General features: G+C 42.8%; 1 protein-coding gene across 2 annotated transcripts in view; it reads left to right on the top strand.

Annotated features, from left to right (window-relative positions):
- LOC124717131 (pre-piRNA 3'-exonuclease trimmer-like) overlaps positions 1-26,508 on the top strand; it is a 205,339-nt gene that overhangs the window by 81,103 nt on the left and 97,728 nt on the right. For both annotated transcript variants that reach the window (XM_047243883.1, XM_047243874.1), the window contains exons 6-8: positions 14,108-14,218; positions 24,789-24,888; positions 24,960-25,056. In XM_047243883.1, the coding sequence (XP_047099839.1) occupies positions 14,108-14,218; positions 24,789-24,888; positions 24,960-25,056 (308 nt within the window). The remainder of the gene's footprint in view (positions 1-14,107; positions 14,219-24,788; positions 24,889-24,959; positions 25,057-26,508) is intronic.

Here is a 26,508-nt window from a genome sequence, read left to right as displayed (position 1 = left end):
GCAGGCCTGCACTACTGGCAATCTTGCAGTATGAGCCTGCCACTCTTCTGAGCTGATTAGGATTATATCATCCGCGTATGCCAGTCGAGTCATTGACGTGTTGTATAGGGGTATTCCAATGGGGTCAGTTTTCATAAATTCCCAGTCTATTTTTTCTAGCACAGGGTTGAATAATATAGGGGAGAGGGCATCTCCCTGTCTGAGGCCAGTTTGAACTTCGAACTGTTCTGATAGACCGGTACTTGTCTGCACTTTACAGAGTGTTTGTTCTAGACACATTGCCACCAAGCGGATTATTTTAGATGGAAACTAAAATTCCTTTATTACTCTGATTATAGTACCCCTGTGTACGTTATCATAGGCTTTTTTGAAGTCAATGAAGAGCATGTGCATGTCTGTATTATATTCCCAGCATTTCTCCGTTGTTTGACGCAGGGTAAATAGGTGGTCCACTGTTGATCTGTTGTGTCTAAACCCACATTAGTAGTCTCCTACAGCTTCTTCAGCAAATGATAGTATCCTATTTAGGAGACATAGAGATAGTACTTTATAGCTGACATCTATCTGAGATATTCCCCTATAATTGTCACATATCAGGGGATAATTCTTTTTCAGTAATGGACAGATGATGGCCATTTTCCAATCTTCTGGGAGACTTTCTTGCTCCCAGACCTTCCGTATGAGGCTTGTCATGGTTCTTACAAGGTCAGGTCATACATTTTTTTTTGAGCTCTGCAACAATTTGGTCTTCCCCGGCTGCTTTGTTGTTCTTTAATTTTTTGAGTATTTGTGGGAGTAGTCACTTCTATTTCCACAGTTTGTGGCAACTCAAAAGGAAGAAGTTCTGTGGGGTCTTCACAGTTTAGGAGCTGGGAGAAGTATTCTGTCCATCTTTGCCCTATCTCTTTTCCATTCACTAGTATTCTTCCCTTTTCATCTTTTGCTGTTCTTTCTTTACATACTTTTTGATACATTTCTCCATGTTTTGATACATTTGTCTAGTCCTGTGGTGATTCAGATCCTCCTCTGTCTTGTTAAGTATGTCATTGTAATATTTCCTTTTTTCCTGTCTAAGAACTGTTGATGTTTCTTTCCTTATTCGAGTAAAGTTATCTGTTAGTTGTATATCACATATCTGGTTGAACCATTGATTTGATTTGGTTTGATTTTAACAGGGAAGCTAAAACAGCTTAGGTCTAACCCACCACTGCCCGCACCAGTTTTTTGTTAGACACAATTTCTTCAGGTCTAGTTGTCCCGAAGATTCTATATCTTTTACTCTCCAATGCCGTGCATTCGAAGATTAGGTGTGATGCAGTTTCTTCAGCCTTATCACAGATCCTACATTTAGGGTCCTCTTCTGTTATACCCATTGTGTATAGGTGTTTTTTGAAATTTCCATGGCCGGTCATAAGTCAAGTTACGAGTTTGATCTCTTTCCTGTTCAATCCCAGGGTTACAGAGCTTCTTTTAAAACATGGCTTGGGCGTCATTACCTTACACTAGGTTTACCCTATTGCTTCCCTCTAGCTCTACCAGAGCCCTGTGGCGTTCCGCAACAGTGTTAGATCTTGTTACAGAAGCTGCTAAAGATTTCAGGGCTGCCTGGCTGTCTGAATAGGTGTAGATGCTACAATCCTTGTAGCACCTATGCATATTCTCCTTGACACATGCCCTGGTTGCACTAATGTCAGCTTGGAATACAGAGGCCAGTTTTCCTAGAGAGATGATGCCCTCCAGTCTTGGCTGAACCCCGTACACCCCTGCCCCAGCGCCTTGGTCTATTTTCGACCCATCAGTGAACCAAACGACATCCCCATATGGTGTCAAATGTCACACTGTTTTTTCCCCACTGCTCTCTGCTTCCACTTATTATATTCAGGGTGTATACAACCCGGGAAATCAGGGAAAAACCTGGGAATTTTTTCATCTGGGAGAAAACCAGGAAAAACCCGGCAATTTTTCGGAATTCTGGGAATTTTTAATTGTTTCAGCTTTCAGTTAAATTTTTTTATTTTGACTGGTAATAATTGACTCTCTAGCAAAGAATGTTACTGTATCCTGCTACTGGAGAATGGTACTGCAGCAATAAAATATAAACAAGAGGGGAAAGAAATAAAACTTTAGTGGCAAAGGAAATGCGCCATTTACAACAACAAAACCACCGTTCATGCACAAGCGTCTGCAAACAGCAAAATTATGTCAAAGGCCTTAGGGCAAAGAATATGTAATACTTCGTAACAATAAACTGTTTTCTATGAGCGTGACGTCACAACTGTTTACATTAGGTTCGTTTGACCAGTTGCCTGCGGGCTCATGCGCATGCGCAGTTGGCTTGCGTATGAGCAGTACCTTCTCCCACTTCCCGCTACTTGAAGTGTGGCTGTTAGCTGTGTCGGCAGCAAGCAGCCAGATGCCAATGAGAAAAATTTTTCTCGCATGCCCTAGCTGCCACATTCGCGCATTCTCTGAGTTGTAGTGGGGAGGGGGTTAGTCTCCACCTGACCCCTGTTTGCGTTAAGTGATTTCGCTGTCAAATGAAAACAAAACGGATTTCTGCGTCCGGGAGCTATCAAGTGAATTATAATACATTAACATAATTACGGAGGGCAAAAATATATTATTGGTTTCAGCAGTCAAGCATTAATCACGTTGCCGAACAATGTTATTTTTGTCAGTTTGCTAAAGAAATGTGGGTTTATTAATCTTTCCACTGAGGCAATCAATTTACTTGAAACGAAGTGTTTCATTCCACAGCATTGGATAGTTACAGCTGTTTGCTGAATTTCAAGTGCACGTTTTCATCATCTGCCATATGTGGCATTATGCCATAATAAAGAACCAAATATGAGATTTACATCCCAAAAACCACACTGACAAGCTTAATATCAAATGGGACTTGCTTCATTATGAATCTGGAAAAAAACAATGTGCACTTCAAACCAAAATATGCGTTTTATTATGGTTCACGAAATTGCGATGCTTTTGGAGTATTCTCTGATGTCCTGTATCTTTCATGGCATAATGTAAGCTCTCTTAGTGCTTTATACATATGAACATGCAAACTTCCTACACCACTGCAGCTGCGCATGCATAATAATACCTGTTTCCTGGTAACTGCTAAATCGAATCTCATTTCTAATGGTCTCGGGATAGTATTGCACACGGTGGTTCGAAAGGCGTTACTTTCAAAATAAATTTCTTTTCACGCAAGATGAATTATGTTAAGTGTGTGAAAGTGGGATGAATTTCTTGATTCACAGAGTGCAAGGTTTTTGAGCCCAGAAGACCAGAAATTTATGTCATTATTTTAAACTTACCGGCACATTTGTGTGATGTATCTAAAAGTATAGCACACGCAAAATAGATCAATATTACATGTGAAAGCTTAGCACCTCTTGTAGCTTATTAATCATCGAGACCAATATTATATGTGAAAGCTTAGCTTTCCTTGTAGCTGTACTATGTATATTAATGTAAACCATTTACTTTTCCGCTTTGTGTGTTCACGCGACGTAACAGTGATATTGCTATTGGCTGACTACGTCACGTGTCCTATGCTCTGAATATCTGCTGTCATCGGCTGGGGAGATCACGTGGCATGAGATATGATTGGCTTACAAAAGGACATCACAATCTCGATTTCAGCGTTCCGGAAACTAACATGCTGTGATTGGTGCAATTCGAATTTATACTTCCGTAATATGAAAATGTGCAGTGTATATATTGATGCACATCAAAGGTCTTTCCAAACTTCTCTCCTTTTTTTTTTTTCATCGAAAGTCTTCCCAAAACTTCTCTCCCCCGTTTTTTTTTCTTTTTTTTCTTTTCCTTTTTTTTCTCTCTCTCTCTCTCTCTCTCTCTTTTTTTTTTTTCTAGAAACTCTGCGCTAGTGTATAAAACATTAATCATTCAAAGGAGTGATAAGTTTTACAGTTCCAAAAGAAAAATCAACAGAAAACCTAATATCACTTAGCACGGTAAAAGTGTATTTTCGCCCGGGAAAAAGTATATTTTTTAAACGAGATATCTGGGAAAAATCCAGGAATAATCGGGGATTTTTTTTTTTCCTTGTCCACGTATATACCCTGATATTGTAAGGCTTGTCGAAGCAGTTGGGAGTTATTGTATAGTTGGCAGGCTTTTCCCCAGCCATTGCTATATTTACCTCACTCACGTACTTAGTGTGTGATTCTGGGTATCCTAATGAAACCCAGTTTTGCCAGTTTTAAGTCAGTGTGCCCCAGCTGCTGCCTCCACCTTGACCCGAAGGTCTAGTGGAGGCATGTCCAGCATGGCTTCCATTCCAGCGGTTGGTGTGCTGCTAATTCTGCTTGTTATGGCTAAGCAGGCCAATCTCTGCACCTTAGCAAGCCCCTTAGCTGCAACCTGCTGTTCAACCTTCTTCCACCACACTACAGCCCCCATAGGAAATCCCAGGTTTGACCACTGTGTTGTATATCCAGTGCATATCCTTGGGGCTAAGGCCCCAGTTTTTGCCACGGGCCCTTCTTGTACTCAGTAGAGTACTTTTTGCCATGGAGCAGGTACTCTTAATGTGAGGGGTGCACATTAGCTTCTCATCTAAGGTTACCCCCAGATATTTCACTATCCCCTTCACAGGTAGAGTTTCATCGAAGAGCTTTAGATTCCAACTTGAGTGTTGAATATGTCTCTTTGTAAATGGCATCACAACAGTCTTCGTAGGATTAACCCTCAGATCCTGTTTAATGCACCAATTTTGCACAATGTCCAAACCTCCTTGTGCCATGTTTCTAACTGTGTCAGTAAATTTGCCAAGCATTACTATGACAAGGTCATCTGCGTATCCTTGGCAGAAGCGTCTGGAATTTAATTCCCCAGTGAGTTCATTCACCACTAGCTTCCACAATAGGGGACAAAACTACTCCTTGTGGGCAGCCTCTAGTGGTGTTAATTATCATCTTTTCATTCGTCATGGTAGCCTCTACCTTCCTTCCACTAAGCATGGCCCTGGTCCACCTGCATATAGTGGTCCCCAGGTCATGCACCTCTGCTGCCCTTACCACGGAATCGAAGATCGTGTTACTGAAGGCCCCATCGATATCCAGGAAGATGCAGAGGGCTATTTCTTGGAAGTGAAGTGCTTTCTCCACCTTCCTGACGAGTTCGTGGAGAGCTGTCTCACACGATATACCTGGCTGGTATGCGTGTTGGTTTGAACATATACATTAACCAGTTTTTCCAATGTTTTGAGAATGGAGGAGGACAGACTGATTGGTCTCATATCCTTAGCCTTGGTATGATCAATTCTCCCTGGCTGTGGAATGAAAGCAACCTTCACTGCCCTCCAGGCATTGGGAAAGATTCCTACTGCTAGGCTAACCCTGAACAGCCTGCATAGGACTCTTATGAGCTTCTCTTCTGCCTGTTGCAGGAGAGCTGGAAAGATTCCATCTGGACCAGGCGACTTGAACAGTTGGAATGTTCCCACCGCCTATTGGATTTTATTAAAGTCCACACACTCCTTGGCCGATTCCCAGTTCTCTCCTAGAGTGCCTGAGAACCCTTGTCTCTCCAGGATCACATTCTGGTCATTGCTGTCTGGCAGAGCATATTGAGCCGGCCTCAGTGGCCGTGCGGTTCTAGGCGCTACAGTCTGGAACCGGGCGACCGCTACGGTCGCAGGTTCGAATCCTGCCTTGGGCATGGATGTGTGCGATGTCCTTAGGTTAGTTAGGTTTAATTTGTTCTAAGTTCTAGGCGACAGATGACCTCAGAAGTTAAGTCACATAGTGCCCAGAGCCATTTGAACCAACCAGAGCATATTGAGGAAAGTGAGTTTTGAGGAGCAGTTCCAGCATCTCGTGCTGTCTTTCTATATTCTCCACCCTCCTTCCTCAACATACCTCCTGGATTGGTTGGTACTCTAGTGAGAATCTTGTGAAGTCTGGCTTGTGCAGCCGTGCTCTTCACTTCCTTACAGAATGCCTTCCAGGATGCCTTCTTTGTTTGTCCGATTGCAGGATTGTAGTTGACAAGGGCCTCATGATATTTAGCCCATTGTCCTTTACCTCTCGCTGTATTAAACAGTCTCCATACCTGTTTTCTTTGAGTTTCCAAGTTGTTATTCCACCAAGGCATACTCCTATTTGAGCACTTCTTGGTGATTGTGCAGTTGCCCTGATATGAGGTCACTCTGGCAGAGTTAACAGCCTCTGCTACTTCCTCAAATTCTATTGACTTCCTTATCGAGGTTTTAATTTCCAATAAGCCTATATCAAGGTCCCTTTTATATGTCTCCCAGTCTGCTTTCCTGGGATTCCGGTAGGTCATGGTCTGTCTGAGTCCAATTTCAACCTTGAATTTAATGTACGTGTGGTCCGATGAGGATGGGTCCAACACCACATGCCATTGTTTGACAGCTGCTCATCATCATGGAACTAAAAGTTATGTCAGTTACTTCTTCCATTCTGATATTCCTGAATGTAGGTTCATTGTCCCTATTCAGGACCTCTAAGTTATTAGCTAAAAGAAATTCAAGAAGATACTCACCTCTACTGTTGGTGTCCTTGCTGCCCACACTAGATTGTGGGCATTGGTGTCGCACCCCACCAGCAGTTGGTCACCTTGCCGATGGCAAGTCCCTACCAGTCTCCTCACCTCCAAGGGAGGAGACGTGTCTTTGTAGGAAAGGTATGCTGAGGCCAAAACAATTTCCCTTGTGATACCTTCCTCTCATTGCTGCATTTTAATGGTCACTAAGTCCCTAGAGCAGAAATCCATCATTGGCATAAAAGAAATTCCATTTCTTACATAGATGCATGTTCTGGAGTTTCTTAGATTTCCAGCGTAAATCAGCTTACCTCCAGTGCCACCGAGACCCGATACACCCCCTTTATATAAATAGGGTTCTTGTATCAGGGCCACGTCCACTTTCTGCTTCCCCAGGCAGCGACTCATGGAAGCAGAGGCCCCTTTACTGTGCTGCAGATTAATCTGCAGCACCTCCTGTCTCCATCTTGCTGCCATCTGTGAGATCCCCGACAGTGACCTGCGAGAACCCTAAAAACAATTTCAGGGCCTGCTCCCGCATCGCCTTCAGAGACTTCTCTCTGACCTCCACTACCAGGGTTCACCCTTCCGGTGCAACCTGTTGGTTGATCACTCTCCAATCTTCCGTCGAGAACAGAGTCTTAGGAGAGACTTCCTTAAGGATCTTTGGTACCTATGGTGATATCTTTGTGGTCTTAAGAAGCTCTGCTGCCATCTTAAACAGCAGCTTTGCATCTTCCGACGGGGATATCATGGGCACCTTGTCCTTGAGCCATTCCACCGTGTGCACCCCCTCACAGACAAAAATGGGGGCACCACAGTCTAGATAGACCCTCCTGAAGTTGGGTCCTGCGCCAGCGTCCCCCCCCCCCCCCCCCAATCTTTTCAAAGAAGGCCTGCTGCGAGGTGATGGCCACCAGTGGATAGCCTTTCTGGATAACTGCCATCCTAAAAACCAAGACTGCGGTACTATAGGTCTGTTTCCCTATTTATTGCCTCGGTTTTTTCTGGAGTCGCTTATCCAGGGGGTAGGGAGTCTTTGATTCCTCTCTTATCTGCTTGCTACATGTATGTGACATAGTGGGGGTCTGCATATCCCCTTCAACCTGAAACAGTTTCTTCCTGGGGGTCTTAGATTCAAGTCCCTTTAGTTCCCTCCACTTGTCTTTAGGAAGCCATTCTTTCCCTTCCTTTTTCCTCTGTTCCCTGAATAGTTTCCTCCTCTGGGCCTCAGACGAGCCTTTGATCTTAATCTGGTCTAGCTTCTTGGTTAAAGTTCCCACTTGTGGCTCAGGTCTAGACCTTGATTCAGTAGTGGGAGTGCCTTCCATCTGTACTCACCCCGATGTTTGGATATCTGAGGTCTCAATTTGCCCCTCAGTTTGTTTTTCTTTGTTTTATTTAGTTGTGTCCATATTGATCCCACGAGATTTGGGGATCTATAAGGTTCACACTATGAGTACCCCGTGCGGTATAAGGCATCTTACTCGGGGAGGTCGCCCGGTATCACTGATGCTCCGTTTGTGACACATCTTCCCATGTGCCATGCACCCCTCGACAAGGATCACATCACACCTTGGGTTGGGTCAGGGAGTTGGGTAGGACTAGGAGTGGGTAGGGAAGATGGGACGTTGTGGGACTCTCTTAGTTTGATCCATCAGCTGAAGCCTTTCCGGCAGCAGGTCCTCTACCTTCGGCATAGCCCTCAGCTTCACGCGAATACGCAAGCCTCTCCACCCGCATGGACAGTGCTTCGTCAAGGTGTTGACCTGTGGAAAGGTGGCTGAACCATACCCGGTTAGGTTTTTTCCATTTTTCAAAAACTTTTGTGGCTGCTTCATTGAGGGTGGTTTTGATTTTTCTGCAGTCTTCAGTTGTATTATTGTGACCATACTCAATTTCCTCCACATCTGATATCTTCCCAGCTAATTCTGTCACAAACTGTTCCTTTCTTCCTGGCTCCTTTAACATATTTACATTATAGATTACCCTTTTGGTCATTGTCTTTGTGACTTCCTTAAAGTTTACTGTCATTTTAGCTATTACTAGGATATGATCAGTGTCGCAGTCTGCTCCTCTGTATGACCTGGTGTCCTTGATGCAATTTGCAAAATGATTTTGAATACATATATGATCTATCTGGTTCACATTTTGGCCATCAGGTTATATCCATGTCCCCTTATGAATATTTTTATGGGGGAACATGGCTGTAGGTATGCATGAGTTGTGATCTGTAGCGGATGTAATCAAATGGCTTAAGTTGTCTGTCGTCCTACCTTAGCATTGAAATCCCCAAGTATTATTTTGATACTATGGTTTGGCAGCGAGTCATATGCGAGATTCAGTTGACTGTAGAATGTTTCTTTTGTGAGTTCATCTTTGTCTTCCCAAGGAGCACGTGCATTAAGAAAGGTCACATCTATGCCTTGTCCACCAATTGTTATGTATGAAATTCTGTTATTTATGGATTTGAATTCTTTTACCAAGCTTAGCACTGTGCTACTAACATAAAAGCCTGTTCCAAATTCTCGGTGGTCACCACAATCTCCATGTAGAATACTTCCTGTACTTGTTCTTACAGACCCTGTTTGTGGCCATCTGATATCCTGCAGTGCTACAGTTTGTAGTGTGTATTTTTCCAGTTAGCTGACTAGAGTTTGCATGCTTCCCAGCCTGAACAAACTTCTTACATTCCATGTTCCATATCTTAAGTCTGGTTTTTGTTTCCGAGTTCTGCTCCAGTTAAGACAGTCCTGTTTCTGAGGCTCGTGTAGAGTATCCTGACCAGATCTTGTTTTCCATGAGAGGGGAGGTAGCCCTCGGTACAACCCTCAACCTGGAGGACCAGAGACCTTGTATTTGGGGGTCTAGCCCTAGGAACATTGCCTTGTCTATGGCTCAGTGACTTGTCCCAGCCACGCTAGTTTCAGTCCACCCTGGGTATTTTATTTCCTGATACCCGACATATCTGTTGAATGTTCCCCTATCTGCCACCTGGGGAGGCACCTGATGGGGGACTAGCAACCCCACACAGGCTCGAGTAGCCTAAGGTAATAATTTTCTTTATTCTGTTTCTTAAATAAGAACTAAACCAGACATTTGGCTGAAGTATGCATTCAGTATAAAACATTAACTTCTCTATTAGAATATTATGACCGACACAATCAAATGCCTTTGATAAGTCACAGAAGATCCCAATTGGTGATATTTAATCATTCAAAGATTTTATTAGGTGGCAAGCGTTTTGAACTATTGTTGCATTGTTTGTGACACTGCTAGTATGAGTAGGCAGTTGCATAGTTGCTATTACTTAATGGTTTGCATGGTGCATTGCTTGTTGTTTTTTTCCCCTTCTTATTCTAAAATTAGTGTAGAAACTAATCCCGATCCATTGCAGAAGTTGATCACGACCATAAAAACAATGGAAGGGGTCTGCGATCCCGATGACCATGTGTCAGGTTCTGCTTTCACAGAAAAAAAGAACATTCAAGTAGGCTGGCTGCACTACAAGAGAGCTTGTTTACCAACACTGCTCCTCTCCCCATTGGTAGTTAAAATTCTAGCTTGTTTATACTTGTGGATGGCCAGTTTATGGTATATGTACTCTGCGCTACAGTGCAGCTGGGAAACAAAACCTGTTTTGACTATGCTGAAATTCGTCCCCTCACATACAAATAGTGTTATTTTTGGCTCTAGTTCAATGCTAAGTGTATTGTTGGTTCCTTATGTAGCATTGTCAGGTATGGATTGCATGGCTATGAGTGCACATGGAAGGTCAAAATCAATCCTCGACAGATCTGTGAGGTTTCAATTGGGTGGCAAAAAAAAAAAAAAATAATGTTGAGAAATGTCTTGAATCAGATGTGTGAAAATGTTGCTGCTTCTCAACAGAAACAATCATTTATTGAAAGCCTAAATAGAGTCAAAAGAAGAAACCAATCAAAGAGCATTTTGTAAAAAAAGCATTGAATATTTTGCAGAAGTGACCATGCCAATCAAAAAGCTCTCAAATCAACAATATTTTTTCCCCAGTAAATTTGAAAGCAGTTCAGATACATAGTGTGATAACCTTTCGAATTTGCACCTCTAATCATTTATAAACAAAAACATCAGTGATTCATATTTCATCAAAGAAAGCTGCGAATTTTGGAAAAAATAGATGCAACATTTTCAGGTCCGTGCTTATTATGAATGTACAGTTGTATTGAGGTATCAAGCAAAATTTATCATTGCATTTAGGATATCTTGGTAGGGAGGAAGCAGCATGTTATCTTGGACCAGCAGATGCAGAAGTAACTTCATGCATGCCCCAGTGAAGTGTGTTGGGACCCATTCTGTTCATGGAAATGGAAATGAAGTCCCATACTTTTTGGCAGAGCATAGGGGGAACGATGCGGGAGACCTGCACCGCCATATGCAAGGTCCTAAGGGAGGTGGTTTGCTGTTGCCTTCTTCCAACTGTAATGGGGATGAATGATGATGATGATGATGATGATGATGAAGACGACCTAACACCCAGTCATCTCGGGGCAGGTGAAAATCCCTTACCCGCCAGGAATCGAACCTGCGACCCCATGCTCGGGAAGCGAAAACGATACTGCAAGACCATGAGCTGCAGTGTGTCCTGTTCATATTGGATGTTAAAGACCTTGCAGACAATATTAATTATAACCTCAGACTTTTCACAGGTGATGCAGTTACCTGTTATAAAGTACTGGCTGAAAGAAACTGGACAAATATTCAGTCTGGTCTCAATTAGAGTTCAAAGTGGTGCAGAGATTAGCAGCTTGACTTAAATACTCAGAAATGTAAAATTATGGACTTTATTAAAATGTGAAAACGTAGTATTCTATGACAACAATATTAGTGAGTCACAATAGGAATCAATAACATCATACAAGCATTTGGGTGTAGCATTTGTAGAGATATGAAATGGAATGCTTACATAGTCTTATTCGTAGGTGAAGCTGGTGGCAAACTTCAGTTCATCAGTAGGGCACTAGGAAAATATAGTGAGTCTACAAAAGAGACTGTGTACATCTATATCTATATCTGCACTCCACAAGCCACCATACAGTGCTTGATGGAGGGTACCTAGCACCACTACTAGCCATTTCCTCTCCTGTTCTACTCACAAAAATACTGAGAGAAAAATGGCTATCTGTATGCCACTGTACTAGCCCTAATTTGTCTCATCTTCGTGATCCTTAAGCAAAATATACATTAGTGGCAGTAGGATCATTCTGCACTCAGCTTCAAATGCCAGCTCTGTAAATTTTCTCAGTACTATTCCACAAAAAGATCATCATCTTCCCTCCGGGGATTCCCCTTTGAGTTCACAAAGCCTCTTCATAATTTGAGTTCACAAAGCCTCTTCATAATACTTGTGTGTTGATCAAACTCAGTGGTTACAAATCTAGCAACCCGTCTCAGAATTACTTTAATGTCTTCCTTCAGTCCGACCTGGAGGATGTCACTCAATGACAACACCTTCTTCTACACCACAGAGTCATCTGCAAAGAGTCACAGATTGCTACTTAACCTGTCTGTAAGCTCATTTATGCATATAGAGAATAAGAGTGGTCCTGTAACACTTCCTTGAGGCACTCCTGATGATATGCTTGTCTGATTAACACCCACCATCGAGGACACACTACTGGGCTCTATTACTTAAGAACTCTTTGAGTCACTCACATATATGGAAATTTGGTCTCTGTGCCCAATGTCATCAACAATCTGCAGTGGGCCACCATGTCATACACTTTCTGGAAGTCTTGGCAAATGAGATCTACATGTTGCCCTTTGTCCATGGTTCACAGGATATTATTTAAGATAAGGGCAAGCCAGGTTTCACATGGACAGTGCTTACTAAATTGACACTGATTTATACATTGTATTCAAACTGAGTATATGTTCAAGAATTCTGTAGCGAACCAATGTTAATGATTAGTGGTCTGTAATTCTTCTTTTGCCCTTGTTATGTACAGGAGTCACCTGCACTTTTTTCCAGTGGCTTGGGACTTTGCCCTGAGGGAGAGACATGTGATGAATGCAAGCTACGTAAGGGAAAAACGCTGTAGAATACTCTGTGTAAAACCAAACTGTGAATTCATCTGCACCTGATGACTTACCTGTTTTCAACTCTTCCACTTCCTTCTCTATACTAGCAATGCTTATTACTATGTCCTCCATATGGGAGTCTGTACAACAGTGAAACAACAGTATGTTTGTACAGTCCTCCTGTGCAAATGATTTCTTAACCACAAGATTTAAAACTTTGTTTTTTCTTTTGTTGTTTTCTGTTGGGTAGACACCGTGGACCCACTCAGTGATTTTACATAGGTCCAGAATTTTATCAGGTTTTTGCCAAGATCTTTGGCTAAGCTACGGTGGTGGTAGTTTTCGTACGCTTTGTGCATCATTCTTTTTACAGATGCCTGAATTTTTAGTAGCTTTTGCCTTTTGTCGCTTGCGCGCTCATTTTTGAACTGAGTATGCAACAGTCTCTGCTTCTTCAGCAGTTTTTGAATTTTGTTATTAAGCTATGGTGGGTCTTTCCCATTATTAATGCACTTACTTGGCACATACTTCTCCAGAGCGCAGTTTACAATCCGTTTGAACTTTGCTCATAATTCCTCTATGTCTGTCATGCTGGAACTAAATTGTGTCCATTCGTTTTATAAGTGCGGGTGCTAGCAGCTGATTATCTGCACTTTTTGGCCAAAATACTGTCCTAGCCTTCTTAATGGATCTATTAACCTTAATAATGATCATTGCTTTGATATCATAATCACTAATCCCTGCCTCTGTATTGATACCGCCAGTAATGTCAGGGAAGTTTACCATAAATATGTGGAGACCCATATCAGAATATTGGACATATGTATGGGATCCATACCAGATAGACTATCACAGAATATGTATTGCATACAATGAAGTGCAGCATAAATGGTAACAGGTTTGTATGACTCATGGGCGAGCATTGTGGAGATAACTGATTTAACAAACACTTTAAGGCAGACGCAAATTATCCCTCGAACCATCCCATGAAAGCTTGCTTATAAATTTTCAAGATTCATCCATAAGTAAGGAATCTAGGAAAATACGACAACATGCTATTTTTTGCTTCTTGAGGTTGCGAAGAGAAGATTAGTCTGATCATAGCGCAAACAGAGATGTTAAAGCTGTCATTTTTGCCATGTTCCACATGTGAATGGAGTGGGGGGGGGGGGGGGGGGGGGGGGGAGGGAGGGAGGGAGGGAGGGAGTGAGGGAGGGAGGGAGAACCCAAATACTGATACAATGGGAAATAGTCGTGCCCATGCACTTTGCAGTCGTTTGTGCTGTATGGACTTGCTGTAGATGTAGAACAACACAGTGATAATCTTATTGTTCCTGCTGTTTGAGAAACTCTATGTATTCACTAATTGAAGAAAACCTAGATACAGTTCAGTTTACCATTTTGATGGGTGATGACTGTCTGTAAATTCAAAATGGGTTGTGTCACGGGTTTGTCTATTACTATTACTGTTACCTCTATTTACTGTGAAATTTGTATGTATCCTTTGTTACAGATGTTCTGCCCTCAACAATACTTTCCGACTTGTACGCATTTTTTGAGGAAGGGAGAGGCTCTGTGCTAGGAGCGTATACTCCAACTGTAGAAACAGAGTTTGGTGATGATGGTAAGTGTAACCATGAAGTATTGCCTGCCGTGGATTTGTATAAGTTATTTTTTTCACATCAAATATGCTACATATTTTTGAAGGTGACAAATCGGGTATTTTGTGTTTTCCACGTTCCTTTAAGGATACTTGGTCTTCTTAAATGTGCAGTCCTTCCCCATTTTTGCTTTTGCAACATGTTTCCTTGATATTTTTATTTATTCTTATTGGTGTTACCAATAGGGACAACAGGGTGTACATATGTGGAAAACATTGTCTAAGGATACTGATTAAAAGTATCTGCCTAGTGTATTCATCTCTTGGTCTCCCTCTACGATTTTTACCCTCCACCCTGCCCTACAATACTAAATTCGTGATCCCTCAATGTCTCAGAACATGTCCTACCAACCGATCCCTTCTTCTAGTCAAGTTGTGCCACAAGCTCCTCTTCTCCCCAATTCTATTCAATACGTCCTCATCAGTTATGTGATCTACCCCTCTAATCTTCAGCATTCTTCTGTAGCACCACATTTCGAAAGCTTCTATTCTCTTCTTGTCTAAACTATTTATTGTCCAAGTTTCACTTTCATACATGGCTACACTCCATACAAATACTTTCAGAAACGACTTCCTGACATTTAAATCTATACTCGATGTTAACAAATTTTTCTTCTTCGGAAACGCTTTCCTTGCCATTGCCAGTCTACATTTTATATCCTCTCTACTTTGACCATCATCAGTTATTTTATTCCCCAAATAGCAAAACTCATTTACTGCTTTAAGCGTCTCATTTCCTAATCTAATTCCCACAGAATCACCTGATTTAATTTGACTATGTTCCATTATCCTTATTTTTCTTTTGTTGATGTTCATCTTATATCCTCCTTTCAAGACACTGTCCATTCCATTCAACTGCCCTTCCAGATCCTTTGCTGTCTCTGACAGAATTACAGTGTCATCAGCAAACTTCAAAGTTTTTATTTCTTCTCCATGGATTTTAATTCCTACTCCGAATGTTTCTTTGGTTTCCTTTACTGCTTGCTCAGTACACAGATTGAATAACATCGGAGATAGGGTACAACCATGTCTCACTCCCGTCTCAACTACTACTTCCCTCTCATGCCCCTCGACTCTTATAACTGCCATCTGGTTTCTGTACAAATTGTAAATAGCCTTTTGCTCCCTGTATTTTACCCCTGCCACCTTCAGAATTTGAAAGTGAGTATTCCAGTCAACATTGTCAAAAGCTTTCTCCAAGTCTACAAATGCTAGAAACGTAGGTTTGCCTTTCCTTAATCTATTTTCTAAGATAAGTCTGAGGGTCAGTATTGCCTCACATGTTCCAACATTTCTACGGAATCCAAACTGATCTTCCCCGAGGACGGCTTCTATCAGATTTTCCATTCGTCTGTAAAGAATTTGTGTTAGTACTTTGCGACTGTGGCTTATTAAACTGATAGTTCAGTAATTTTCACGTCTGTCAACACTTGCTTTCCTTGGGATTGGAATTATTATATTAATCTTGAAGTCTGAGGGTATTTCTCCTGTCTCATACATCTTGCTCACCAGATGGTAGAGTTTTTTCAGGACTGGCTCTCCCAAGGCTGTCAGTAGTTCTAATGGAATGTTGTCTACTCCCGGGGCCTTTTTTCGACTTAGGTCTCTCAGTGCTCTATCAAACTCTTCACGCAGTATCGTATCTCCAGTTTCATCTTCATCTACATCCTCTTCCCTTTCTATAACATTGCCCTCAAGCGGACGCAAGGAGAATTGGCCACTCTTCGGGGGCAGGTGGAGGCTTTGTCTGTTAGGCTCATCGAGCTCGAGGCGCAGGCGTCGGCTCGTAGTGGCGTTGGGGCAACTGTGGTGAGACCTATGCCTACTTCGGTGGCCTTGGAATCGCATGGAACCCCTGATGTCCCTGCATCTTCCGGCAGTGAGCATCTTACCGGTCAGCCATCACTCCAGGGTGAATGGCGGACAGTGGTGGGCTCGCGCGTGCCTGGCCGAAAGGCAAAGGTGGGATCTGGCCGCGTGGCAGCTGCCTTACACCTTTCCAACAGGTACGGGGTGCTTCCTAGTGGTGATGACATCGTTTCCGAGCCACCACAGGATGCCTCGCCTGTTGGGCCAGTGGCCGATTCTCCGGCAAGGTCCCGACAGTCACAGAGGGCGGGCCTATTAGTTATAGGGAGCTCCAACGTTAGGCGGGTTATGGAGCCCCTCAGGAAAATAGCGGGTAGGTCGGGGAAGAATGCCAGTGTGCACTCGGTGTGCTTGCCGGGGGGTCTCGTCCGTAATGTGGAGGAGGCCCTTCCGGCAGCTATTGAACGCACTGGGTGTGACCGGCTGCAGATAGTAGCACATGTCGGAACGAATGACGCCTGCCGCTTGGGTTCTGAGGCCATCCTTGGTTCCTTCCGGCGGCTGGCTGATTTGGTGAAGACAACCAGCATCGCACGCGGAGTGCAAGCTGAGCTTAATATCTGCAGCATAGTGCCCAGAGTCGATTGCGGTCCTCTGGTTTGGAGCCGTGTGGAGGGTCTAAACCAGAGGCTCAGACGACTCTGCGACTATAATGGTTGCAAATTCATCGACCTCCGTTATTGGGTGGAGAACTGTAGGACCCCCCTAGACAGGTCAGGCGTGCACTACACACCGGAAGCAGCTACTAGGGTAGCAGAGTACGTGTGGCGTGCACACGGGGGTTTTTTAGGTTAGAGGGACCCCCCCTTGGGCGAAATGATAAAATACCTGACGGCTTACCAGAGAGGACATTATCATCGTTGATAAAGAACGTCCGTCCTCAGAGACCAAAAACAGGAAAAGTTAACGTAATATTGGTAAACTGCAGGAGTATCCAGGGCAAGGTTCCTGAATTAGTATCTCTTATTGAAGGAAATAGTGCGCATATAGTATTAGGAACGGAAAGTTGGTTAAAACCGGAAGTGAACAGTAACGAAATCCTAGACACAGAATGGAATATATACCGCAAGGATAGGATAAACGCCAATGGTGGAGGAGTATTTATAGCAGTAAAGAATTCAATAATATCCAGTGAAGTTATTAGCGAATGCGAATGTGAAATAATCTGGGTTAAGTTAAGTATCAAAGGTGGGTCAGATATGATAGTCGGATGCTTCTATAGACCACCTGCATCAGCAACTGTAGTAGTTGAGCGCCTCAGAGAGAACCTGCAGAACGTCGTGAAGAAGTTTCGTGATCATACTATTGTAATAGGGGGAGACTTCAATCTACCAGGTATAGAATGGGATAGTCACACAATCAGAACTGGAGCCAGGGACAGAGACTCTTGTGACATTATCCTGACTGCCTTGTCCGAGAATTACTTCGAGCAGATAGTTAGAGAACCAACTCGTGAAGCTAACGTTTTAGACCTCATAGCAACAAATAGACCGGAACTTTTCGACTCCGTGAATGTAGAAGAGGGTATCAGTGATCATAAGTCAGTGGTTGCATCAATGACTACAAGTGTAATAAGAAATGCCAAGAAAGGAAGGAAAATATATTTGCTTAACAAGAGTGATAGGGCACAAATCGCAGAATATCTGAGTGACCACCATCAAACGTTCATTTCTGAGGAAGAGGATGTGGAACAAAAATGGAAAAAATTCAGAAACATCGTCCAGTACGCCTTAGATAAGTTCGTACCGACTAAGGTCCAAAGCGAGGGGAAAGATCCACCGTGGTATAACAATCATGTACGAAAGGCACTACGGAAACAAAGAAAGCTTCATCATAGGTTTAAGAGTAGTCGAATCATAGCTGATAAGGAAAAGCTGAACGAAGCGAAAAAGAGCGTAAAGAGAGCAATGAGAGAAGCATTCAACGAATTCGAACATAAAACATTGGCAAACAATCTAAACAAGAACCCTAAAAAGTTTTGGTCATATGTAAAATCGGTAAGCGGATCTAAATCCCCTATTCAGTCACTCGTTGACCACGATGGCACCGAAACAGAGGACGACCGAAGAAAGGCAGAAATACTGAATTCAGTGTTCCGAAACTGTTTCACTGCGGAAAATCGTAACATGGTCCCTGACTTCAGCCGTCGCACGGACGCCAAAATGGAAAATATTGAAATAAACGATATCGGAATTGAAAAACAACTGCTATCACTTAGTAGCGGAAAAGCATCCGGACCAGACGAGATACCCTTAAGATTCTACAGTGATTATGCTAAAGAACTTGCCCCCTTTCTATCAGCAATTTATCGTAGATCGCTGGAAGAACGTAAAGTACCTAGCGACTGGAAGAAAGTGCAGGTCGTGCCCATTTTCAAGAAGGGTCATAAATCAGATGCGAATAATTATAGGCCTATTTCGCTTACGTCAATCTGTTGTAGAATAATGGAACATGTTTTGTGTTCTCGTATTATGACGTTCTTAGATAATACAAATCTCCTTCATCATAACCAACATGGATTCCGCAAACAGAGATCATGTGAAACTCAGCTCGCCCTATTTGCCCAAGAAATTCACAGTGCCGTAGACACTGGCGAGCAGATTGATGCCGTATTCCTGGACTTCAGGAAGGCATTTGATACGGTTCCGCACTTACGTTTAGTGAAAAAAATACGAGCTTACGGAATATCGGACCAGGTTTGTGATTGGATTCAGGATTTCCTAGAAGAAAGAACACAACATGTCATTCTTAACGGTTCAAAATCTGCAGATGTAGAGGTAATTTCGGGAGTACCGCAGGGAAGCGTGATAGGACCTTTATTGTTTACAATATACATAAATGACTTAGTTGACAACATCGGTAGCTCCGTGAGGCTATTTGCAGATGACACGGTTGTCTACAAGAAAGTAGCAACATCAGAAGACTCGTACGTACTCCAGGAGGACCTGCAGAGGATTAATGCATGGTGCGACAGCTGGCAGCTTTCCCTAAACGTAGATAAATGTAATATAATGCGCATACATAGGGGCAGAAATCCATTCCAGTACGATTATGCCATAGGTGGTAAATCATTGGAAGCGGTAACGACCGTAAAATACTTAGGAGTTACTATCCGGAGCGATCTGAAGTGGAATGATCACATAAAACAAATAGTGGGAAAAGCAGGTGCCAGGTTGAGATTCATAGGAAGAATTCTAAGAAAATGTGACTCATCGACGAAAGAAGTAGCTTACAAAACACTTGTTCGTCCGATTCTTGAGTATTGCTCATCAGTATGGGACCCTTACCAGGTTGGATTAATAGAAGAGATAGACATGATCCAGCGAAAAGCAGCGCGATTCGTCATGGGGACATTTAGTCAGCGCGAGAGCGTTACGGAGATGCTGAACAAGCTCCAGTGGCGGACACTTCAAGAAAGGCGTTACACAATACGGAGAGGTTTATTATCGAAATTACGAGAGAGCACATTCCGGGAAGAGATGAGCAACATATTACTACCGCCCACATATATCTCGCGTAATGATCACAACGAAAAGATCCGAGAAATTAGAGCAAATACAGAGACTTACAAGCAGTTGTTCTTCCCACGCACAATTCGTGAATGGAACAGGGATGGGGGGATCAGATAGTGGTACAATAAGTACCCTCCGCCACACACCGTAAGGTGGCTCGCGGAGTATAGATGTAGATGTAGATGTAGATCACCCTTGTATAGTCCCTCTATATACTCCTTCCACCTTTCTGCTTTCCCTTCATTGCTTAGAACTGGGTTTCCACCTGAGCTCTTGATATTCATACAAGTGGTTCTCTTTCCTCCAAAGGTCTCTTTAATTTTCCTGTAGGCAGTATCTATCTTACCCCTGGCGAGATAAGCCTCTACATCCTTACATTTGTCCTCTAGCCATGCCTGCTTAGCCATTTTGCACTTCCTGTTGATATCATGTACTGCATTTTTATATTTTCTCCTTTCATCGATTAAATTCAATATTTCTTCTATTACCCAAGGGTTTCTACTAGCCCTCGTCTTTTTACCTATTTGAACCCTCTGCTGCCTTCACTATTTCATCCCTCAAAGCTACCCATTCTTCTTCTACTGTATTTCTTTCCCCTCTTCCTGTCAATTGTTCCCTTATACTCTCCCTGAAACTCTGTACAACCTCTGGTTCTTTCAGTTTATCCAGGTCTTGTCTCCTTAAATTCCCACCTTTTTGCAGTTTCTTCAGTTTTAATCTACAGTTCATAACCAGTAGATTGTGGTCAGAGTCCACTGGTTAGAGTCCACATCTGCCCCTGGAAATGTCTTACAATTTAAAACCTGGTTCCTAAATCTCTGTCTTACCACTTTATAGTCTATCTGATACCTTTTAGTATCTCCAGGGTTCTTCCATGTATACAACCTTCTTTCATGATTCTTGAACCAAGTGTTAGCTATGATTAATTTATGCTCCGCGCAAAATTCTACCAGGCGGCTTCCTCTTTCATTTCTTAGCCCCAATCCATATTCACCTAGTATGTTTCCTTCTCTCCCTTTTCCTACTCTTGAATTCCAGTCACCCATGACTATTAAATTTTCGTCTCCCTTCACTACCTGAATAATTTCTTTTATCTCCTCATACATTTCATCAATTTCTTCGTCACCTGCAGAGCTAGTTGGCATATAAACTTGTACTACTGTAGTAGACGTAGGCTTCGTGTCTATCTTGGCCACAATAATGCGTTCACTATGCTGTTTGTGGTAGCTTACCCGTACTCCTACTTTTTTATTCATTATTAAACCTACTCCTGCATTACCCCTATTTGATTTTGTATTTATGACCCTGTATTCACCTGACCGAAAGCCTTGTTCCTCCTGTCACCGAACTTCACTAATTCCCACTATATCTAACTTTAACCTATCCATTTCCCTTTTTAAATTTTCTAACTTACCTGCCCAATTAAGGGATCTGACATTCCACGCTCCGATCTGTAGAACACCAGTATTCTTTCTCCTGATAACGATGTCCTCCTGAGTAGTCCCCGCCTGGAGATCTGAATGGGGGACTATTTTACCTCTGGAATATTTTACCCAAGAGGACGCCATCATCATTTAATCATACAGTAAAGCTGCATGCCCTCGGGAAAAATTATGGCTGTAGTTTCCCCTTGCTTTCAGCCGTTCGCAGTACCAGAACAGCAAGGCCATTTTGGTTAGTGTTACAAGGCCAGATCAGTCAATCATCCAGACTGTTGCCCCTGCAACTACTGAAAAGGCTACTGCCCCTCCTCAGGAACCACACGTTTGTCTGGCCTCTCAACAGATACCCCTCCGTTGTGGTTGCACCTACGGTACGGCTATCTGTGTCGTTGAGGTATGCAAGCCTCCCCAACAACGGCAAGGTCCATGGTTCATGAGGGGGGTCAGTAGTATTAGTAGATACACAATAGTTTTGCTTTCATATACTGCCACATTGTAACCACAATTGAGTCATAATCCAAAAGCAAGCTTGTCAGTCAAGTACAACACTTACCACTGGATGAACATTTACTATGAAGACCAGCATATTGACAGAATAGAACTGCCTCCTGGTTGGAGAGCCCTGCTGTTTATACAAACATTGAATATTCCAAAATATGTAAACATTACAATTGTAAGAGATTTTGGGGACCTTCTTGGAATGATAAACACTAAGTAATAAATATTTACCGGTGAACGTATATGAACTGGTGGCCTGCAACATGCCAGCAAGCGATGGTAATCACTACTCACACTAAGTAATAAATATTTACTGGTGAACGGATATGAACTGGCGGCCTGAGACATGCCAGCAAGCGATGGTAACCACTACTCCACACTGCTTTCAGTGGAACTTGCTGCAGTATAGCTGTCTCTCTTCAATCATTGTGATATACTTTTGCTCTGACTGCAGTCTTTCTCAAATAAGCCCTGAAATGAGATGCTTTTTCCATGATACCCTGGCCACACCACCTGTTGTAACCTTCCATCACCCTCCGAACCCCTGTAACATCCTTTTCAAACTATATCATCAATGGGAACACCAGGTTGGAGTATACCCATTGAGCTTTCAGCCGGAGCTTTTTTTCAGCAAAGAACACACTCACACGCCTAATGCACATGACTGCTACCACTGTCATCTCCAACTAGAATGTGACTGTCATGCAAATAGGAATCTGGAAGGGGGCGGGGAAGGGGAAGTAATAGCAGGATATGGGTGGGAGGAGAGAAGAGTGCTGTCTGGGGAGTGTAGAAGAGCACTGTGTGGGGACTGTGCAGGGACTAGATGGCAGCCTGATGAGACTACCACAGGCAGCATTGGGAGGGAAGATATGGATGGCCCAGCCTCTGATGGGTTGTAGGATAAGCCTGTGACAGGACTGGAATAGGAAGTGCTAGGTGGGTCGATTGAGCAGGTCTTCCATCTGGGTCTTCCACAGGGATATGATCCCTGTGACAGGGGTTGGGATTGGGAGTGATATAAGGATGGACTAGGATGTTGTGGAGATTCAGTGGGTGACAGAACATCACTTCAGGAGGATTGGTGAGGATCCTGGGTCGGATGTCTCTTATTTCAGGGGTTGATGATAAATAATCAAAGCCCTGACAAAGGATGTGGTACAGTTGGTCCAGTCAGGGGTGCTATTCGGTGATGAATGGACCACTCCTTTCTAGCTGGCTCTTAGGGGTGGTGGAAGGATTGGCAGGAGTGGGGTAATGGCACTGGAAATCTGTTTGTGGACTAGGTCCAGGGGATAGTGCCTGTCTGTGAATGCCTTGGTAAGACTTTCAGCATACTGGTAACGGGAGTTCTTGTCACAGAAGATAGGCCTCCCTAGGTGCCCAGTCTGTACGAGAAGGATTTTTGGTGTGGAATAGAAGACAGCTGTCAAAATGCAAGTACTGTTGGTGGTTGGTGGGTTTAATGTGGGCAGAGGTGCAGTTGGAGCCATCAGAGTGGAGGAGGTCAACATCCAGGAAGGCAGGAAGGTGGCATGCTGCGTTGAGGAGGACAAGTTGAAGCAGATGTGGGAGAGAAGCTGTTGAGGTGGCGAAGGAATGAGGACAGAGTGTCTTATCCATGAGTCTCAGTCATGAAGATATCATCAGTGAACCTGAACCTGAACCTGACCAGGTGTTTGGGGTTTTGGTTAGCTAGGAAGCTTTCATCTAGATGGCCGATAAACATTAGTGTAGGAGGGTGCCATACTGTGCCTATGGCTGTGTTGTAGATTTGTTTGTATACCTTCCTTTCAGATGAGAATTAGTTACATGTTAGGATAAAGTTTGTCAGTTGTGTGAGGAATGAGGTAATGGGTTCAGAGTCTGAAGGATACTGGGAAAGGTAGTGTTCAATTGCAGCAAGACCATTGGCATAAGAGATGTCAGTGTATATGAAGTGGCATCAACAGTGACCAGTAGGGAATCAGGGGGTAAAGGGTGGGGATGGTGGAGAGTTGAAGGTAGTGGTTGGTATCTTTGATGTGGGAGTCTAGATTACAGGCAATTGGTTGGAGGCATTGGTCAGTGAAGTCTGAAATCCTTTCAGTAGGGGCACAATGACCAGCTACAATGGGGCATCCAGGTTTGTTGGGTTTGTGAATTTTGAGGAGCATGTAGAAGGTGGTTGTGTGCAGTTTCTTCCTCCCTCAATTCATTTCTCTCTTCACCACAATGACACCCTGCCATTTCCCCACACACTCCCAATTCTCCCATCACCCATAAAAGCCATCTACAAAAGAGTGCTCCCTTTGTCACACAATACCATCCCTGACTGGAAGAACTGAACCACATCTTTCATAAGGGCTTATTCATCATCATGCTCATTTATCATCAAGTCCTGAAATGAGGGACATTCTATCCAATGTTCTTTCCACCACTCTTAAAGAAGTGTAATTTCACCCCCCCCCCCCCCCCACAATCTCCACAACTTTGTAGTCCATCCCTATGCCAATCCCAATCCCAATCCCCTCTCACAAGGATCATATCTGGTGGAAGACCCAGGTACAAGACCTGCCCAATCATCCCACCCAGCCCAGACTTATCTTACATCATCAAAGGCCAGGCATCCTGTGAGAGAAACCATGTCATACAACCAGTTGCAACCCTAGCACAGCTTTTTATATTGGTATGAGTATCAACAAGCTATCCACCAGGATGTACGGCTAGCACCAAACTCTGGTGTATAGCGAAGCAGACCACCCTGTGAAAAAACAGGCAGCTTCTGGATCCTCTCCTCCACCAAAAGCTTTAGTGAACTGCACAGACAGGAGTTATCCATACAACACATTCTCTGATCCTGAAATGATCCTAACCTCAGCCTGTGGGAACCTACTGTCCCCACACCCTCTGTCAAACAGTTTCTGCCCCCTCTGTCATATTACCTCGTCCCTTTTTATTTCCCCTCACCCTCATTGTTTTCTGCCCTCTCCCTCATTGTATTCTGCCCTCTGCCAATGCGCACACCTTTTCTTTCCCCTCCCTTGCTCCTTTCCTTTTCTGCTCCCTGAAAAAGGAAATGATAGTTCCATAATCTAAGAGTAGTTTCTTTTTCATTTTTGTGTGTATCTATCAGCAATTTTGGAATTCTCTCTCTCTCTCTCTCTCTCTCTCTCTCTATCTCTATCTATCTGTCTCTCTAATATTCTGGCTAATGTGGTTTCATTGTTTCAGGTGTTACAAAACAAATTCATGATGCTGCTTGGGATTCCTATGTTTCTGGATATTGTTTTATTCGAATGGCTCATGTTATTGCTAATAGAAAGTTTGAAATGTAAGTCTTACTTGAAATATATATAGTTATTTTTATGTATCAGTTTTAGTATCCTTTTTTTCTTTTTTCAGAATAGTACAGCAACCACTAACAAGTGTGGAACATTTCACATCCCTGGAAGACTTCAAAAATAAGATTAATGTCATCCGTTGTGCTGTATCTCATATAGTAAGTATTTCTTTCATAGGTGATATGTCTGCATGCATTATGATCCATGGTCTGGAGCTACTGTCATTGGGTAGTAATCAAAATGTTCTGGATCCCAGGTTCAATCCCAACCACTACTTGAATTTTTAAAAAAAATCATAGTCAGTGGTGGTGGAGAGCCTCTGGAGTCATTCATTCTGCGAGTGTCCGTGTCAAAGATGATGGAGGAGTAGACAGAGGGTCAGGGTGCCTTTTTGCCCTTGGGATTAGATAATGTCTCTGAAGGTGGAAGATTTAGCAATGATCAATGACATGATGATGCAGAAGGCAGCAGAAGCTTCCTCATTGAAGGCGCATAATGTGTATCCGTAGGACGTGGTCTATAATTGGGGGCAAAAATAAAAAAAATTAAAAGAAATTACAATGATCTCTCCATTGACAAAAAAATTCCTGATTAGTTCCTATTTGAATCTCTGGGACGGGTCCACTAAGGGAGAAGTGACCATGAGGAAAATGTTAGATTGAGTAAACCACTGAAAGGTTAATATTTTACATGTTAGAGTGCAGAATATCAGTAGTCTGAATGTGGTGGGGAAGCTATGGAATCTGTAAAAGAAAACAGAAAGGCTCATGGCAATATAATGAGGTTCATGAAGTGTAATGGAATGATGATGAACTCTGTTCAGATGGTTATAGGGTAAAGTTTGCAGCAGCAGAAAATGATGCAACTAGAGTACAGTTTGTTATGAATAGGAAGGCAGGACAGAGAGTGAGTTACTTTGAACAAATCAGTGATACAGTAAACTAAAGTGCGCGTAATTTATGATGGCGGCCGAGTTTAGGTTCGTTCTGCGCATCTGACGTCACAAAACACAGTCAGCCAATGAACAGAGAATGACGTTGCCAGAGCTCGACTGCAGTGCAGAGCACGGACGAGTGTCTTCAGTTTTAGAAACGTTCAGTCATAAATAAAGTAATTGAACAAAAGCAATGTATTGATAGCATACTTTCTTTTATAGAAAGCTTGGAAAAAGCATTCTTTATACCAATTGTTCATATTCTATTAATTAATTAAACCAAACAAGCAATAAGCCTCCTAATTCAGGTGATAGCAAGGAAAGGTGTTTGTATCATTCTTACTAACCGCTTTTTTGCAATAAAGAACAGCGGTAATTGTTTATTTCCTATTGCACTTCGACGAAACGTGAGTAATTCATAATCATACCAACAGTGTTTGTCGGTATTTTACGTGACATTTTAAAGTCATCCGGGAGATATATTGAATGACGAGCTGCGTTAGCGTAATGGTTAAAGTGTATGGCTGCTAAGCGAAAGGTTCTGAGTTCAAACCTTGATCGCTGCTTGATATTTTCTTTATTTAAAAACAATATCGAAGTGTCTTACTTTATGAATTTTATTCGTTTGAATGTAATTTTTTGAAATTTCTAGTGGCAACTAAAATCGACCATATGG

This window comes from Schistocerca piceifrons, chromosome 1, assembly GCF_021461385.2.
Source record: "Schistocerca piceifrons isolate TAMUIC-IGC-003096 chromosome 1, iqSchPice1.1, whole genome shotgun sequence".
NCBI classification, from domain to species: domain Eukaryota; kingdom Metazoa; phylum Arthropoda; class Insecta; order Orthoptera; family Acrididae; genus Schistocerca; species Schistocerca piceifrons.
This window is presented reverse-complemented; position numbering and strand designations above follow the sequence as displayed.